Source organism: Budorcas taxicolor, chromosome 8, assembly GCF_023091745.1.
Source record: "Budorcas taxicolor isolate Tak-1 chromosome 8, Takin1.1, whole genome shotgun sequence".
NCBI classification, from domain to species: Eukaryota; Metazoa; Chordata; class Mammalia; order Artiodactyla; family Bovidae; genus Budorcas; species Budorcas taxicolor.
The window spans coordinates 14,044,046-14,062,744 of record NC_068917.1 but is presented as its reverse complement, the minus strand read 5'-3'; the positions used below and the strand labels follow the sequence as shown (position 1 = coordinate 14,062,744).

Genomic DNA, 18,699 nt, shown 5'->3' with positions numbered 1-18,699 from the left:
TACTAAAAGCAAGGGGCGCTTCAACTGTGTTTCAAGACACTGAAAAATAAAGTCAATTATGGAAATGTTTAAGAGAAGGCAGTAGTATGGAAAATACTAATACTTAATAGGTAAATAAAAACAGGGTATGAAAAGAAAACCACCAAAATACTAAGCGTTTTTACGTCTGAGTCATCTGTTCCTTCTTCCTTCTCATTCGTACTTTTAGAAACCTCGTGGAAAACTGGCGTCTGTTTTTGGCAGTGGGGAGATTTCCTAGCTGAGGTCCCTAACCTCCCTTTCAAGAGACACCCCTCTCAAAGGCTTCCGCAGTGGCTCAGACAGTAAAGAACCTGCCTGCAATCCAGAAGACCTGGGTTCAATCCCTGGGTCGGGAAGATCCCTGGAGAAGAGAATAGCAACCCACTCCAGTATTCTTGCCTGGAGAACCCCACGGACAGAGCAGCCTGGCGCGCTACAGTCCATGGAGTCACGAAGAGTCAGACACGACTGAGCGACTGACACACACACACGCGCACGCACGCGCACACACACACACACACACACACACACGCACGAGGCATCTTACAGTTTTCGGTCTCAAATCATCTGGTAGGTCATCTACCCTCAGCTTTAGTCAGGAACCAAGCTCCTGGTGTGTTACATATAACCTTCCACCATAAGGGAGAAAAAAATATTGATTCATTCACTTTATAGATACGGTATCAAAGTCAAAGCTAAATAAGCAAAACCATTCCAAAGGAACAAAAATATGTCAGAGGCAAGAACTAGTGGAAATCAGCTCAGCACTGGCTGTTAGGCATGGGATTACAGAAGCACTTCTGTCTAGGTGTGAAAGGTTTTATCTACCTAAATATTTGAAAAATTAAGTTTATTCTTTTTTCCCCTTAATGTTTCAAAATGGGAATCTCTCAAATACCTAAATTTTGACCAAAAGATAAGTGATTTAAGTGTCACTACTTAAACCCTATCTCATCCTGTGAATAGACTTATTCACTTAAACACAGGATTCTGAATTTACCAACTTGATTAACACAAGGTCATCATCATTAATATCACCACTACACTAGGCTACAATATAGTGATGGTGATGCCGTCAGGGGCTTCTAACATTCATAGAAGCTGACTGACCCTATACTAAACATATCAAATGAATAATAAAGAACAAATTAGGAACTGCTTTAGGAATATTCACTTTTTGAATGCTAGGAACACTAAGTAAATAGACATATGAAATGGATAGTATTATTATGCTCACCTTACCAATGAAGAAAATGAAGCTTAGTGAGGTTCAGTAACTGGGCCAAGATCCTCCATGTCTTGTATATGTCAGAGCTGAGAGATGAACCCAGGACTAAAGTCATGCTCTAACAACTGGCCCCAGAGTATGGTGCTTATGGAGTTTTTTGTGGAAATGTTATCTTGGCCCTTAACATCAGGTTATGTACCAATGTTCCTCCTTACTACCTAAAGCTACTGCTATTCTTGAAGCAATCCCCTCTTCTTGTTTTGCTACTTCTAATAATATGAGCAGACCAAATAAAATAAAATCATTTGGCTTTAGTAGAATGCATTAAGTCAGAGTAAACAAAACGTATGGGGAGTCTAAGGTAAAGGCCAGAATTTTGACTGTAGGCTTTGTGCCATCTGTGTTAATGAGATAAGAAACCTCTTGATAAGTGAGATTTTTCTATAGGTTTTCAAAAAAATCAAACAAGCATAGGGAAAAAACCAAACACTTGATGAATATCCTTAAGCTTTAAAGCCTGGATTGAATTCACCTGAAATTAACAACAACAACAAAAAAAGAATAAACACACATAGCACTAAGCAAGCGCCAGGCACTATTAGAAATGCTTTAGTTGGGACCTCCCTGGTGGTCCAGTGGTTAAGACTCTGAGCTCTGAATGCAGGGAGCAAGGGTTCGATCCCTGATCAGGGAACTAAGATCTTGCATGGTGCAGAAAAAAAAAAAAAAACAACCCACAAAACTTCAGTCATGCTAGCTCATTTAATCCTTACAATGACCCAGTGAGTCAGGGGCTTGTGAGCTCCCTTTTACAGAGGAAACTGGCACAGCTGAATAACTTGCTCAGAGGTGCACAGCTGGTATGAGCAGAGCCAGGATTTGAAGCCAGCAGTCCAGCTCCAGAGTCTAGGTTCTGAATTATTTAGTCTCACTGCATCTCCAACGCTTACTTGGTACCTACTAATTAATACAAAGGGCTATGGCCTTTACTTTTTCCAGTGGTCATGTATTGGATGTGAGAGTTGGACTATAAAGAAAGCTGAGCACTGAGGAATTGATGCTTTTGAACTGTGGTGCTGGAGAAAACTCTTGAGAGTCCCTTGGACTGCAAGGAGATCCAAACAGTCCATCCTAAAGGAAATCAGTTCTGAATGTTCATTGGAAGGACTGATGCTGAAGCAGAAACTCCAATATTTTGGCCACCTGATGCAAAGAACTGACTCATTGGAAAAGACCCTGATGCTGGGAAAGATTGAAGGCAGGAGGAGAAGGGGATGACAGAGGATGAGATGGTTGGATGGCATCACCAACTCAATGGACATGAGTTTGAGTAAACTCTGGGAGTTGGTGATGGACAGGGAGGCCTGGCATGCTGCAGTCCATGGGGTCGCAAAGAGTCAGACATGACTGAGCAACTCAACTGAACTGATGGCCTTTACTGCAGGACATCAACCAGGCAGAAGTTCCTTTAGGAGCACAGATTTTTATCGAGCACAATTATGGGCTTCCAAAAGAAAATGAAATGGAACTCCTGTTCAGACAAGTACTAACTAGTGGTAAGGTGAACTTGGAACTATCACCGTTATTTCCATTTTCTGACACAGCAGAATCCAAAGGAAAAAACTTAATCTGAACCAAAAGGAAAGTTGGGAACACCATTTTTTATTTTCTCTAAACTTAAAATAGTTTCAGAATGGCAAGAAGTTGCCTAGGAAAATTCAGAATTTTGTTCCAGCACAGAGTTCACAAACTTTTTTATTTCTTATTTTTTTACAATACAGTTCTCAAAAACATAAGCAGAATAAGTAAAGGTGGGGTAGCATGTTTTATCTTGTTAATACATTGAGAAGTAAATATTATCAGCATAATGAAATCTTTTTTTTTAATTAAAAATAGTCAAAAAGTTGCTCTTAAGTTATAAAGCCCCAAAATGTTTTTGGAAAACCTATACATATCAGGTAGCATTTTAAATCAGCACAATATCTTCAAAGGGCAATCTGGCATAAAAGGAGACACTAAAATGTTTATATCTTTTGACCCAATAATACGCTTAAAAAAAAAATCAAAAGAAAAAAAGGAAATAGTTCATAAAAAATATTTCTTGTTGGGGTTTCATAATACTGAATGCTGTAAACAACTTATATTCTGACAGGGAGCTTTCAAATTAACTGTGGCATACTGTCAACTCGAAGCAGCCAGTCAAAACAATAAATATAAAAATAATATGGTCATGTAATACAATCAACGAGGGGATGCCAAGGAGGAATGCAAACTGAGACAAAAGAATCTAAGTGCATGACAAATATCACTACAAGGCATCGAGGAGAGAGCAGCTTCCAAGTAACTTTGAAAAACACCATTTTGAATGGAAACTGTAAGGCAGAAACCAAAAATAACTGCACATAAACACTGTACTTTAGTTGACAAAGTTGTTTCTTATGGGTATACAGGTCACCAAATCTGAAACCACTTCCACATAGACTGGATTCAAATAAGCAAATGACGGTGGGAGCCAGGTCTCCTTTCCCATTGTCTAAGAAGGAAGTAATAACAGATGAGCAAGGAAGGAAGGTGAGAAAGGCCCCACAGTAATGGATTCGCCAGAGACATCAGTAGGAGCTCATGTTTCGCTTACTGTAGGTACAGAAACAATTATCCACACAAATTACTAACATGGGTTAATATATATATTTACACACACATATTTCCTAGCTCTGTCACGTGACAGGGCCTGGAAGCAATGCCACTCCAGTAGCAACGAGCACTCCCAGAGTCCAGGTCTTGGTTTCTAAATACCGTTTCTCAGTAAAAGGAACCAAGGTTCTTTGGAGAAATGGCTGATTCTAGGGCTGGAGCAGGGGAAATACATGAGCCTGGAGCATCTAGGAATGCCAGAAAGTAAGGAAGGGCTCCAAAACCAAAACGACAGGAGCATGTCAGAGGAACACAGGAGCTGAGGTGGAAGAGTCAAAGTAGGGACGATTTTAGCCACAAAATGCCACAGTCCATAAGTAAACGACTAAATTAAATACATGGGGGAGAAGAGACGAATCTTTACAGAAGAATTCCAAACAATACATGCAAATACTCCCTACTCTAGGATGTGGGACTTAGTTCTATCCTCTCCCTGCTTGAGTACAGGATGAACTTATGACTTGCTTCCAAATAATGAAGTATGGAAATGGGGAGAAATACAACTCTCTGGTGGGAAAACCCAGCAACCATTACCCTGGCCAGGAGACCAAGGTTAACAACATTAGTGCTAAGTCCTGTGAATAAGACGTACCCCTGACATGATGGGATAAGAGCACTCCACCTCTGTGCTATTCTTTCCCTAAACCCGTAACTCCAGTCTAGTCGTGAGGAAAACCCACACTGAGTGCCATTCCATAAACTACCTGAGCGGTATTTCTCAAACTGTCAAGGTCAGGACAAACAGAGAAAGAGTAAGAAACTGTCACAGACCAGAGACTAGGCAGATGCGACAACTAAAACGCAATGTGGGATCCTGGACCAGATACTGGAACAGAAAAAGCACGTTAATGGGAAAACTGTAGAAATCGAAACAGAGCCCAGAGGTTAGTGAACAGTGCTGCACCCGTGGTTCCTTAGTTCTGACAAATCTACCATGGTAATCTAAGATGTTAGCAATGGGGCAAACTGGACATGGCGTGTACAGGAACTTGTACTACCTTTGCAACTTTGCTGTAAATCTAAAATCATCCCCAAATAAATATCAGTTCAGTTCAGTTGCTCAGTCGTGTCCGACTCTTTGCAACCCCATGAATCCCAGCACGCCAGGCCTCCCTGTCCATCACCAACTCCACATAACAATTATCTATACCCTATGATTCAACTATACAAAATATATGGATATAAAGACAGATTAGAAAAAGTTTTATGTGACTAGGGAACATGGAATCTTTTCCCTTTACTATGATAATGCTGTTTTAAACCTCCTGAAGAAGCCCCAGGTAACCCTTGGTGAGACAGGAGAATCACCAGTCTGAGAATAAGGAACCACAGTGGGATCTCCCCAGAAGAAGACAGGAAGTCCAGTAGTATCAACTGAAATGACAGGGAGAGAGAGCAGAGGTGACACACAGCACACCTCAGCTGGCAGGACAAGACAGTGCTTCTAGCTGGGTAGTATGTGCTGTGCTCCCCTTCCAAACCTCAAGCTACCAGATTTGCCCTTAGTGATTTCCTAGGTGAGGGGAAGACATCTCTTCATCAGCTAATTTGTAGACTTTTGTACGTATTTATTACTCTAAGCAATTTATTTTCAAAAAAAAAAAGGACAGAGGACAAGACAGGATGCTCATCACTGAAGAAAAAAATTTTGAATCCATGTTTAAATCCAGTTACCTTATGCAATCGAAGGTACACATGAGCCGAAGAGAGTTTGTCCACATGAAACCTACAAAGAATGAAAACCACTTTTAGCAAGAGGTATAAGATACCCATCTCCTCATGCCACCTGTGTTGAAAGCCCTCCAGGCCAAAAATATGAATTCAGTTGCCTACTGCATGCTGAGCACCATGGTGAGCAGAAAACACAGCCAACCACCTCTGAAGGGCTCACTTTCAACTGGCAGAGGTGAGAAAAACATGGAGAGTTCTGCAGCTGTGCAAGACTAAGTGCCAAGATGAGTACAGAAGGTGACGAACATTAAATGCCCAGGAAGTGTGATTTTTCAAGTGTGAAAGAACTATCAGTGACTCCAGGATTCACTGGTGAACTGAGATTTGGAGGGTCCCAGGCTGAAGCATGGGATGTATACAAACATGGGAAAGGAATTTTAGGAGGGAAGAGAAGGGAATGAAAGAAGTCATCAAGACTCCAGGGCTGCAAGCCTGGGAAACCTGCAGGACCACTGACAGACACATCTTACAGCTGGAGAGGGAGCCAGCTGGGAAAGATGATAGGTCTGGTTTGGGACATCCCGAGTTTCAAGCAATGGCAAAACAATCCAAAGAGAATGTCAATCAGAGACAGAAGAGTCAAGTAAGGACTGAAGCAGTAAGTGGACCACCTCCCATTAGGGGTCAGACTAGCAATTCATCCAGCAACTATACTCCAGTAAAAATTAATTAAAAAAAAAAATTTTTTTAAAGAAAAAACAAAACCAAAAAAACTCCAAAACCCAATTCATTTAGCCTTACATCTAACAATGACACTAATACTCAATTCCTGGGAAAGCATGATGTTGTCCTTTATGATGTTGTCCTAAAAATATTAGAAAGCCCTGTTACTCCCAAAGTCCTGCATTTACCTTTCATTAAGGCTCTATCATTCATTAATTTAATTAAATCTTTTAAAAATGTCCTTTTTCCACAAAACCCAACATTTGGGGATTTTAAGTTTTTCACCTTTAGAAATCACCAAATGAGGTGGATCTTTCTTCCCAACACCCAAAGATGACTTCAGAATGCTAGCAAACAATGGTAACACACAGCTGTCACTCCTGATTCTGTTAACTTCAGCCTTCTCTTCCTTAGTCCTTTCAAGACTGAAGAATGTTCGGTAAAATTTTAAGGGAACAACATCACAGCCCATTAGGCATTTCTCTAGATATTTTATTAGCATTAAAGGATTTTTTAGAACTGAAAATGGTTACACATTTATACCCAGTCCAAGATGTAGACAGTGTGATTCTATATAAAGGTCAAGGTTATGCTATTTGTAACACCATCTTTAAAAAGGTTAAGCATCTTGCTAGTGACTTTGAACACAAAAAAGTTTTACACATTTTCTGGCAGTCTATGATGACTCTAGGTTTTACTCCTCACAAATACTGACAGCCAGAAATGAACATAACATCTTGGTTTATTTTTCTTCTTCAGGTTCATTTACTCATTTGCATTCTCTTGTAAGAGATTCCTACTGATTTTCTTCTGTTCAGCACTGTCCAGCCAGAAAATAAGCTTCTTGGAAATCTAGAAATTATATCTCACTACCCTGTTTGAGGATGTTAGAAAAATACCCCATTCATAAGCAAGCTCAATTGAGAAAACTTTTCCCATTTCAATTTAAAGTTCTCTATTTACAACAACTCTTTTCTACATACCCACAGTAGCTTGACTGTATTCTCACTTCCCTTACAGGTCCCTGATGTGGAATTTTGTCAATAGAAATACATATACAGTTCAACATACATATATACTGGGTTCATACACAGGCAGTCGAAGTGCTAACACACACACAGGAATACCACTGCTGATCTGCATGAACTTCAGGCTTATAGGTACACCTCTACAAAGGGCAGGGGAAATGTACAGATATTCAGGGCTTTGGCTGAAGTGTAAAACAAACAAAAAAGTCAGCTCTGTAAACCAGTTGGAGCAAGCTTGCTTAACAAACGTCCCAAATGCTCACTCCAAGTTTAAATTATGCCCACTAGTTCCCTGGTTCTGTCTCTTCCGGTTACTTTCCTCTCCCTGCTTAACCACTATTACCCTTCACTGAATGCAGAGACTAGAATCTTGGATGTGTGAGCGTCCCTGACCTGACACTGTAGAGATGCAGGGCACCCAAAGCCGGGTAATTTTACCTCTTCAAGTGGGCTCTCTGGACAGATCACTCATTAGGGAGTCTGGAGGCAGTAAACGCACAGTTTTTCTATTTTCCTTTGTTTAAAAAGAATTTAGGGACTTCCACGGTGGACTTCTGTGTTAAGACTCTGCACTTCCAATACAGGGGGTGCAGGTTTGATTCCTGGTTGGGGAGCTGAGATCCCACATGCCTCACAGCCAAAAAAAAAAAAACAAACATAAAACAGAAGCCATATTTCAACAAATTCAATAAAGACTTTAAAAAATGAGTTTAGTTCCATTCTCATTTAATCCTAGAAAAATTCTTTGCTTCCAAGCACTGTAGGAGGTTTCCTAGTATAAACTCAGATGTTGACATTCCCAGAGGTTCAGTTCCAGAGTCTACGTCAAGGTGACCCAGGTTGAAAATCTGCCCTGGAATGCAGATCAACTCATTCATTTTTTGCATGCCTCGGAATGTTTCCAGGATTAATGGTTTATGAACTGGAACAGGTCTTGAAATTTAGGGCTATGCCAGTTCACATCAGACTTCAAATAGCTTCTGGAAGTACTAGTCGATCACTTCCAACAAGACATTAAATCTCAAGATTATTAAGAGTGTTGAAATGGGTATCAGGCGTCTGTAGACACCAGTTCAGTAAGTGGACACCAGTTCAGTAAGTGCACTCCAGGAGATGTAGGCTGAATGTTGGAAATTTCTCTTCCACTTACTTTTTTCTTTTAATGTCAGGTAAAAGGCTGTTGTGAATTGCCTTTCATAGTACATCTGAATATGTAATCATTTCTCCGCAGGTATGTCTGCCCCAAACCTTACAGCAGGTAACTACATAACACATATAATCATTCTTATCTCTTGCATGACAGATCTGGAGATCTCTGGGGCTTCAGTGAGGTGGTCTCAGCCACCTACTCTGAGGAGACACACAGGTGGTAAAAGCAAGCCTATGTTCTGAAGACCTTTGCAGTCAGGCCTGAGGTCCATCTCTGAGGCCTCCTTCCCAGTTAACGTGGTACTTATAAGTGAAGGGAGCTGGTGGTCAGCTTTTTACCACCAAACAGTCATAAACAAATGGCAAACCATGAGTTGTAGTTTTAATCACAGGAGCCAGGTGGTTAGCCAAGTCTCAGAAAGTAAATAACGATCTGTAAACAGCAGAACCAAAATTTTTTACCTACCAAATATCTTCAGGCCAGCCATACTTTATCAGATCTTCATCTGGAGAGACAGACGAGAACAAAGAAAAGGAAACAAATAAGCAACAAGATATACTGTTCAGCACAGAGAAATACAGCTGTAATAACTTTAAATTTTATTACTTTGTAAGAACTTTAAATGGAGTACAATCTATAAAAATACCTAATCACTATGTTGTACATATGAAACTAATATTTATTTTTAAATTTTTAATTCAGTTTTAAAATGATTCTTTGGTTCTTTTTTTTTGGCTATGCCATACAGCTTTCAGGATCTTAGTTCCCCAACCAGTGACTGAATCCAGGCTCTGGCAATGAAAGTGCTGAGTCCTAACCCTGGATTGCCAGGAAATTCCCTAAAGTAATATTTTAAATCAACTATACTTCAATAAAAAATAAATAATTTTTAAATAAAACAAAAACTGTTCAAAAAAACTTTTTTACATTTTCCATCATCAAAGCCTTTTTGAATTACTCTTTTCTTCATTAAGAGAAAGAAAAAGTTTTGTGGAAAAGACTGGTATTTTTTCCCTTCCCAACTTACAGTAAACTTCAGCATATTTCATTTAAACTTCTTTTTTTAAAAAACACTTTTAACAGTTTTTACAATTGAACAATTATAATCATGACGTATTTGTTCAAAAGGTGAAGTGAACAAAGGTGAAGTATTTGTTTAAGTTGTATGCCTTTTTTTTTTTTTTTTAAATTTTAGCCACACCACATGGCTTCTGGGATCTCAGTTCCCCTACCAGGGATTGAACCCTGGGCTATGGCAGCTAAAGTGCAGAGACCTAACCAATGGACCGTCCAGGAATTCCCATGTGTGTACATTTTATTTTAATATATACCTCCAATGAATCATATCAATAATTAGTAACTGTGTTTAATACAGAAGCATTACTTGGTATTGATATTAGATAAAAAGATTTTTTAAAAGGGTAAACAAAGTGATTCACATATGAAGATTTAAAATGTACTCAAGTATAATCTATCTAATTTGAATGAGGTATTTATTGTCCAGAAAAGCAAAAAGATGATAGAGTCCCCTCTCTGATGAGGGCACTTTAAGCAAATGCATACACCTTGAGTTTTCTGAACAGTTTTCTATAAGTGCAAGTAAAAAGTTGAGCAAACCTCCAACAAGTAATCAGAAAGATGAGAAAAAGGAAATTATAAAAACTTCTTTTCATTTGGGCAATGTCTGGCTCCCTGGTGACACCTGCTGGCGTCACATCGGAAAGCTTTTTTAGTGAAAGTAAACTGTCCAACTTAAAATTCCTTTTTGTTCCATCCAGTCCTTTGTCAGAAGTCATCAAGACTATTAGAAGTAAATGTGATGTGCGAGGCACAGTAGAGAACATAGCACCTGAGAAACGTAATACCATTTTAACAGCAGACTAGGAGAGTGGATGACTCTAAAAGTACCTGGGGAAAAAATGTTCTACACAACAGATGTTTTTTCCTGCATACACTTTAACAACAGTGAACCACCACTCCAGTGGGGTCTGGGTAGAATCTAAATTTATATCCGGAGGCGTAAACTCTGTATCTAGATTTATGTCTATAGAAAGAAATTCCTACAACTGAGGTTTAAAGGATTCCACAATCTAGCCAGTCCACTTTAACCCACTCCTCCAAGAAGCCTTCTTGGCTCTCCCTAATCACATTCACTCTCTGTATGTCTGCTATTAATATTATCTCATTTTGCATTGCTTTTGTTTAACAGACTTTATTTTTCAGAGCAGTTTTAGGTTCGGAGAAAAACTGACCCCTACTCTGGTCCCAAAAAACAGATGGGAAAAAGGTGGAAACAGTAACAGATGTTATTTTCTTGGGCTCCAAAATCACTGTGGACAGTGACTGCCATCATGAAATTAAAAGATGCTTGCTCCTTGGAAGAAAAGGTATTGCAAACTTAGCATATTAAAAAGCAGACACATCGCTTTGCCAACAAAGGTCTGTATAATCAAAGTCAGGGTTTTTCCAGTAGTCACATACGGATGTGAGAGTTGGACCATAAATGCTGAGTGCCGAAGAATCAATGCTCTCCAACTGTGGTGCTGGAGAAGACTCTTGTAGAGTCCCTTGGACTGCAAGGAGATCAAACCAGTCAATTTTAAAGGAAATCAACCCTGAATAATCACTGGAAGGACAGATGCTGAAGCTGAAGCTCCAATACTGTGGCCACCTGATGTGAAGAGTCAATTTATTAGAAAAGACCCTTATGCTGGGAAAGCTTGAGGGCAGGAGGAGAAGAGGGCAACAGAGGATGAGATGGTTGGATGGCATCACCGACTCAAGGAACATGAGTTTCAGCAAACTCCAGGAGATATAACTGTACATTATTGCTCAGTGTAATACAGGGAGGTATCAGCAGCATCCTCAGTTACATTCATCAGGAGGATGCTATGAGAAAATTTACCCAGGACATTCATGGATTACAAAGAGAAATATAAAACTCAAGTTTTAATACACTGCACACTGCTTCTCCATTAAGTCACACCCAGAGTCAATGGCATAAATTCATTATAAGGAAAAAACTGTTTAAAAATGAGTCATGCTATATGGTTTTTTTCTCTTGGCTAGGATGTGAGAGTCTTGCTTATACTGAGTCTGCTTATAATTATAGCAGGGTTCAAAACTGTTGTATAGATCTGATTTATAATTATATTGTTATATAACTATCATATCATATTTATAATGTTATATACATTTTATGTGATAGATGTGTGTGTGTATATATATAAAAAGATATAGATATATGTGTGACAGTGGTCAAGAAAGCTTCAAAACACTGTTCACACTTCAACTCAAAAAGAACCATCTTCTGCCTCAAAAAAACCAAGATATGTTTCTCAAATGAGGTAAAAATGTACAGAAAAGGATCTTTGCAAACGTCTAAGCCACAGATTATTTTTATTTGATGAAAACCAGCAAAGGTTAACTTCTGATTCCCATCACCCCTAAATCAAATGGTACCACAAAACTATGTAAGTTCCTAATCAGCAACAAATGGTCTAATTCTCTCAATTATCACTGGATACAATACATTATAAGAAAATTAATCATTTGGAATTCCTTCTAATGGGTTATAGTCATTAACTGAAAACCCATCCAACAAACCATGGAGAGAAAAGGCAATTGACACTTACCTGCTGAAAATTTCAAAATCAAATGCTTTTGAAAACTTACTTTCATATTTATCCTTTCCCATGTAAATAGTGTAAGCAGATGAGTTAACTAAGACAAAACAAAAATAAGACATAGTTAGATAACATCATTACAGACACACCTATTTGGTGGGAAAAACAAGGGAGAAATGCTTATGATGGGTTGGCAAAACATGGCTGGTAGGCCAAATCCAGCCTTGTTTTTGGACAGCCCTTCAGCTTAGAATGATTCTTACATTTTTAAAGGGTTGAAAGAAGCAAAATGAAGAAGAATAAGCTAGAGAGACCTTATGTGGCTTACAAAGTCTAAAATACTGACCATTTGTAAAACGTTGACCAACCCTCTTAAAAACGGCTACTTTCCTACTTTCTCAGGGAGACAGCACAACACAATTCCAGTTCCATCATCTACTTTTGCCTTCTTCAATATATATATATATATATATTTTTTTTTTTCCCGCCCCAAAAAACCACCCAAACTCATCACCTCAACCATTTAAAAATAGGTTCCTATACCTAGGTAAGGTTTATCTTCCATGATTTGATTTAGTTGCATTCCAGGGGTGCTGCAAATCATACCTGGCTCCCTACCACATTCAGGGGAAACATGGTTCTCAAGCTTCTTCTCATCAGTGACACTGAACCCTGTTTACAGAATCACCTAATTCTGCCCCAGCTCCACTTAAGACCAACCAAATTCAAATTTCTGGGGATTGGGTTTTTTTTTAAAAGCTCTCTTTTAATAGCGATTTCTAATGTGAAGCTGGTGTTAGGAACTCCTACCCTAAATCAAACTGAATATTCCGGGTATGGCTCACCTTAGAAATGATATTGGCTTTCCTGAGCTAGCGTGTTTTGCTGTGCGAATCCTCCATCTGCAATCAGTTAGGTTTTGTAGTTGAAATCGTAACTGGGTCCTGAGTTTTTGAGCTAGTCTACCAAAATCTGTTAGACCCCATTTGGATCTAGACTTCTGAATTAACAGCACTGGGTCTCTGTCTACAAAGCCTGGCTGACAGGTGTTAAGGTTGGGCTGGGCTGTCTGCTGGTTGTCGCTCCAGAGCTGGGACTACTCCATTAAGTGGAGCTCTGAACTCCTTCATTTGTAGATTGGTAAACTCAGGGTTCCCTGTAATTTCCAAATGACAAGCTCCTTAAATGATCAAGCACAGCTGCCCTTCTTGGGAACAGAAGACTCCCAATTCCTTCAGTGAGTAGTTATGACGACTACCATCCATAATTACTTGGAAGTAGTTGAGAGGAGTTTGAAAGGAGAGAATGTTTGTATTGACTAACTGACAGAGAGATCTGTCTATAGTTAAGTATTGTATTATCCTGATAAGCCCTTTGCACAGCACTGGACAAATACCAACTGCAGGAATACAACTAAAAAGTGTTTCAGATGTTCACTTGGGGCGCTACTGTATTTGTACACCCTTTTGATCCTATAATGTCACCACTAGGAGTACATACCCTACTAACTAACATTTCACCAAGCAATGAAGCTCTCCATACAAACTGAACAGGCGTTAATTAAGACCAGAGAACACATAGACAAAAGGCCATGGATCCATTAAAAAGAAAGAGTATGTGAATAACTAGCAGCACAGTATTTCTGTTATCTACAAACAGTAAGATTCAATATGTAAAAAAAAATAATTGTACATATAAACATGCTTACATATGTTTCTATTACACACACCCATTTTCTTTATACTATGGAAGGATATATATATATTTAACTGTTAACAGTGACCTTACCTACTTGCTTACAAAATATATAGATGGTTTTTGTAATCAGAAAAAATGTTTGTTTTTTTTTTTTAAATGATTGAAGTAAACAAAGCTGTCTCTGCAGGGCAAGCTAGCTAAGCTCCTGCCAAGAGAATGACAGATGATGGATGGCGGACCTATAAAATGAGGTGGTTGATAACATAACTGCTACAACCCCAAACTGAGGGGCATTCTACAGAATAATTTTTCAACAGACAGTGTCATGAGAGAAAAAGACTGAGCAATTGCTCTGACCAGAAGACTCCAGAGAGCAACAAATGACAACAGAATGCAACAATTGATTTGCAGGTTTCTTTTGTGATAAATTCAGAGGACTCTGATGAAAACTGGATAAAAGTTGCTGACTAGGTAATAGTATCACTGCAATGTTAATTTCCTAATTTGGATAGTGAACAATGCCTTCTGATAACAGAATATCCTTGATTTTAAGAAAAATACCCTGAGGTATTTAAGGCTAAGACACAACTTCCAGATGGTTCAGGGAAAAAAAAAACAACAACCCTGTGAGTGTGTTTGTGTGTGTGCAGAGACAGAGTGGGGCAAGGGGAGATGGAAAACGTGGAAAAAGCAGAACGGGGAAAAGGAGGTAAGGCATGTGTGGTAAAATGTTAGGATTTGGGGAATCTGAGAGAAGGCTATAAAGGAAATCTTTTAATAGTCCTGTAACTTTTCCCAAAGACTGAAATGTCAAAATAGAAAATAAAATTTAAAAAAAAAAGGAGCATGACTTCTGAGTAAGAAGTCTCAATTAAGCTCTCCTCAGTGGCTTCCCTGATAGCTCAGTTGGTAAAGAATCCACCTTTAATGCAGGAGACCCCGGTTCAATTCCTGGGTTGGGAAGACCCACTGGAGAAGGGATAGGCTACCAGTATTCTTGGGTTTCCCTTGTGGCTCAGCTGGTAAAGAATCCGCTTGCAATGTAGGAGACCTGGGTTCAATCCCTGGGTTGGGAAGATCCCCCTGAAGAAGGGAAAGGCTACCCATGCCAGTATTCTGGCCTGGAGAATTTCATGGGCTGTATAGTCCATGGGGTCACAAAGAGTAGACACGACTGAGCGACTTTCCCTTTCCATGTTAGAGGGATAAAGGGAGAGTAAACTGAATTATTCTAGTTACTCTTGTAACTCTCATCCAAATAATGTGATGAGTATGAGAACTAGTTGTCTTGAAGACTCCTGACTCAAGTATAGCAATCAACCCAACTTTTGAGGCATTGTGATAATTTCATAATTACAGAACCATCTATATTGAGATGGACACTGGTAAAAGATACTAAAAACATAAGTGAACTTAACGTGCTTAATGCCTAATGTGCAGGAACCCATAAATCAGAGCATCTTGAATTTGACACTGAAAATACAGCAATGTTAATGTTTCCTTAATTATGGGAGCATGAAAGAATAAGCAGATTTTAATCAGAGATACTAATTTCAAAAGAGAAGGCAAAAATTTTCTATTGTGATTTCCAGCCCATTTTTTTAAAGGGTTTTTTGGTTTTTTTTTGCAGTAAACCATCAGTTGGTTGAAAAGCTTGGCTATCTATCTATATGAAGTCATTTCCTGAAGATTCTGTATGTTCAAATTGTTTTCCGTACTGGAATATGTAAAAAAATTTACTACTATATTACTCTGCAATTTTAAAAGCTGCACAATTGTAGATTTATTGGAATTAAGAGGCCAAATATTTTTCCGACAGGAAGCAGTTCTGATGCCGCAATGTAAGCCAATGAGGAAAAAATGACCCACAAATCAACTGAATCCCTCTGCTCTATTAGGGGCATCTCCGTGTATATGACTGGCACTCAAAGAATTTAGAATCGCTTTAAGGAGAATAACGTAGCCTGTATAAAATACATTTAGTACCTATATGCCCTGCCTCGGGCTTCCCACGTGGCTCAGTAAAGAACCTGCTTGCCAGTGCAGGAGACACTGACCCCTGGGTCAGTGAAGATCCCCTGGAGAAGGAAATGGCAACTGACCCCAGTATTCTTGCCTGGGAAGAAGAGCCTGGTGGGCTACAGTCCACAGAGTCTCAAAGAGTCTGACATGAGTTAGCAACTAAAGCAGGACAACAACATGCCCTGCCTATATTTGTCATTCCATTGTTGGACTTGTATGGATAACTATGTTGTCAAGGACTCTCCTGAGTGGAGAAGCTACAAAAAGATGCTTCTGTTATATTATGACAGAGGGTCAGAACAGGACAGACAGCAGATAATAATGCGATTAGGAGCTTAGAATGATTTTTCAGGCTAGTTTGAATTTTGTTTCTAGTAATTTTAATAATATGGATAAGAAAAAACTAAGCCCACAGAAACAGAGAAATGGCTTACAGCACACTGTGGAAGCCTAAACTATTGAGAAAAATGAGATGTGACAGTGTGATGGAGTAGCAGAGGAGGGCTCTGAGTTACAACTTTCCTGGGCTTCAACTTTCTCATCTCTAAAGAGCAAGTGCCACCCTGTTCAAACCCACATAACCACTATTATTGGTTTCACTTAAATCTCACCTTTAACAAGTAGGCAGAGAGTAGCAATAGAATAGAGTGTGCTAGAAGCCAAAAAATAGCATTTGTTTATTCAGTAAGTATTTACTGAGTTCCTATTAAGAGTCAGGCACTATGCTAGCGGATCAAGGAGAGCCTGTACCTGCCCTCAACGGGCTTACACTCTATCTCAAGCAGGCAAAAGTTTAACATCAAATGATAAGTGCAATGCTGAACATATACATTGTGTTAAGCGGATTCCCCCAAGAGATATACCTAAGCAATCCTGGGGTGGGAACAAGGAAAGAAAAAAGGCATTTGTAAAAGATAGGCCAGGGCTGTCTCTGGGGAGGAGCAGCTAACTGGGGGGTTGATTTAAGGCAAAGAGAAAAATATAAGTAGAGAAACGAAGACACTGCCGTTCCTGGGGACTAAACACACCCTTTTCTTGCCTGCCAAAGACAAATCAGAAACTATCATGTCACTTTTCAAAATCTGGGACATTAACTCTGCCCAGTGAGTGTATGTCTCGCCACTCCAGAGTCTTTCGGTAGCATCCAAACCCAATAACCCTTTCCAGGAAGGGTAAGGCGCACTTTCTGTAAGGCAGAGTTGTTGGCAGATGTCTCCTTTCTTACCAGAGAGCAGCAATATTAAATGTTACGGGGGTGGGTGGGGAAGAGAAGACTTCACGATGTAGTGTGAATAAGTCCACAAACTGCCTGATTCCAGGTAGAGACAGGTCTTTCTAATTGAGAGAAAAGAAGACCGACCGGAGGCAAAGAGAGCACTGGGGATGGTCCCTCTACGCTCCCCTCTCCCCAACCAGGCACTGACGAGGAGGCACACTGGGAGGACTGGGACGGACACGGTGGAGAGACCATCAGGACGAGGGAAGAGGCACCCACTGCCGAGAAGGCACTTAAGGACCAGGCTAGCGGTGGCCTCGAGGTCTCGGCTTCGGAGCCCCACAGTCAAGACAGGGACCCGGAAGGTCTCGGCGACCACTCACCGCTACTACTGGTGAAGTAGAACACCATGATCCCAGCGGCGGTGGGACAACTACAGCGCCCAGCAGCAGTACTCAAACCTGGAAGCTCAGGATACCGGAAGCGCGGAGGCCGCGTTCCCCGGAACTGCTCACGCACTTCCGGCTGACGTCGGGTCGCATCATAACACCTGTCGCCAGCGCCATCTTCAATTCTGCTGGGGAGGCGGTGTCGGCGCGCTCGGAACTCATTTGGGGGTCAAAGGAGAGAGGATGGAGGCAGGAGGATTTAGTGGGTGGAAAACGATGCGGGGAACTATCTTAAGAGAAAAATGCCACAGCCTGGCTTTATTTTCAGAACCTCCACCCTGTGGGCTATCAAGTTGGTTTCATTTGCCGCTTTTCACTCGCATCTGGGCTCCCCGAAAGTAGAAACCTTGTGCCTTCTTCACGGCTACGCTTTCACTGAACTAATCACGGTACTTGGAACTTAGTATGCCGCTGCTGCTGCTAAGTCGCTTCAGTCGTGTCCGACTGTGTGCGACCCCGTAGACGGCAGCCCACCAGGCTCCCCCATCCCTGGGATTCTCCAGGCAAGAACACTGGAGTGGGTTGCCATTTCCTTCTCCAATGCATGAAAGTGAAAAGGGAAAGTGAAGTCACTCAGTGGTGTCCGACTCTTTGTGACCCCATGGACTGCAGCCTACCAGGCTCCTCTGTGCATGGGATTTTCCAAGCAAGAGTTACTGCAGTGGGGTGCCATCGCCTTCTCCGGAACTTAGTATAGAAGCTCATTAAAATTTGAATGAACCTAAATTCCTCCACTATTCTCATTCTAGCTCCATCACTTGTTGGGCACTTTCGGTAGCTGCACTTAGCAGCAAAATGAGGATGAATGGAGCGGTTAATTCACAGGTTATTTTGCCAAGGTTACGTAAATAAATAGGTGTAAAAGGTTTAGGACGTGGTGAACAATCTAGAATTAAAGTTAGTTTCACCGGAGGCAGTATGCCTCTCTGCGTTTGGGCTCGTACTGTTCTACCTTTAAATCCAAGATCTGCCATCTGTTACCTACGAGGCTGAGGGAACCTCAAATCTTCCGCCTGTAAAGTGGAAATGATCTGACTCAGTTCCCAACAGCACTTCGCTTTAACCTGATTATTTATATTATCTTATGTGAAGTTAAGCGCATCACTGAACTAAATTTTTTTAGAACTAAGAAATGTGCCCAGAGAGTGTACTAGGAGCTGGTACACAAACATA

The 18,699-nt window shown here is 40.3% G+C and overlaps 1 protein-coding gene across 1 annotated transcript in view; it reads right to left on the bottom strand.

Annotated features, from left to right (window-relative positions):
• The window catches only part of CCDC25 (coiled-coil domain containing 25), a 33,663-nt gene extending 16,095 nt beyond the window's left edge, over window positions 1-17,568 (bottom strand). Inside the window, exons 1-4 of the mRNA XM_052644480.1 lie at window positions 17,461-17,568; window positions 12,191-12,238; window positions 8,981-9,020; window positions 5,618-5,669 (exon numbers count right to left, since the gene is read on the bottom strand). Coding sequence (XP_052500440.1) covers window positions 5,618-5,669; window positions 8,981-9,020; window positions 12,191-12,238; window positions 17,461-17,488 — 168 coding nt within the window. The 5' untranslated portion in view covers window positions 17,489-17,568. The remainder of the gene's footprint in view (window positions 1-5,617; window positions 5,670-8,980; window positions 9,021-12,190; window positions 12,239-17,460) is intronic.
• Between the last annotated feature and the right edge of the window lie 1,131 nt (window positions 17,569-18,699).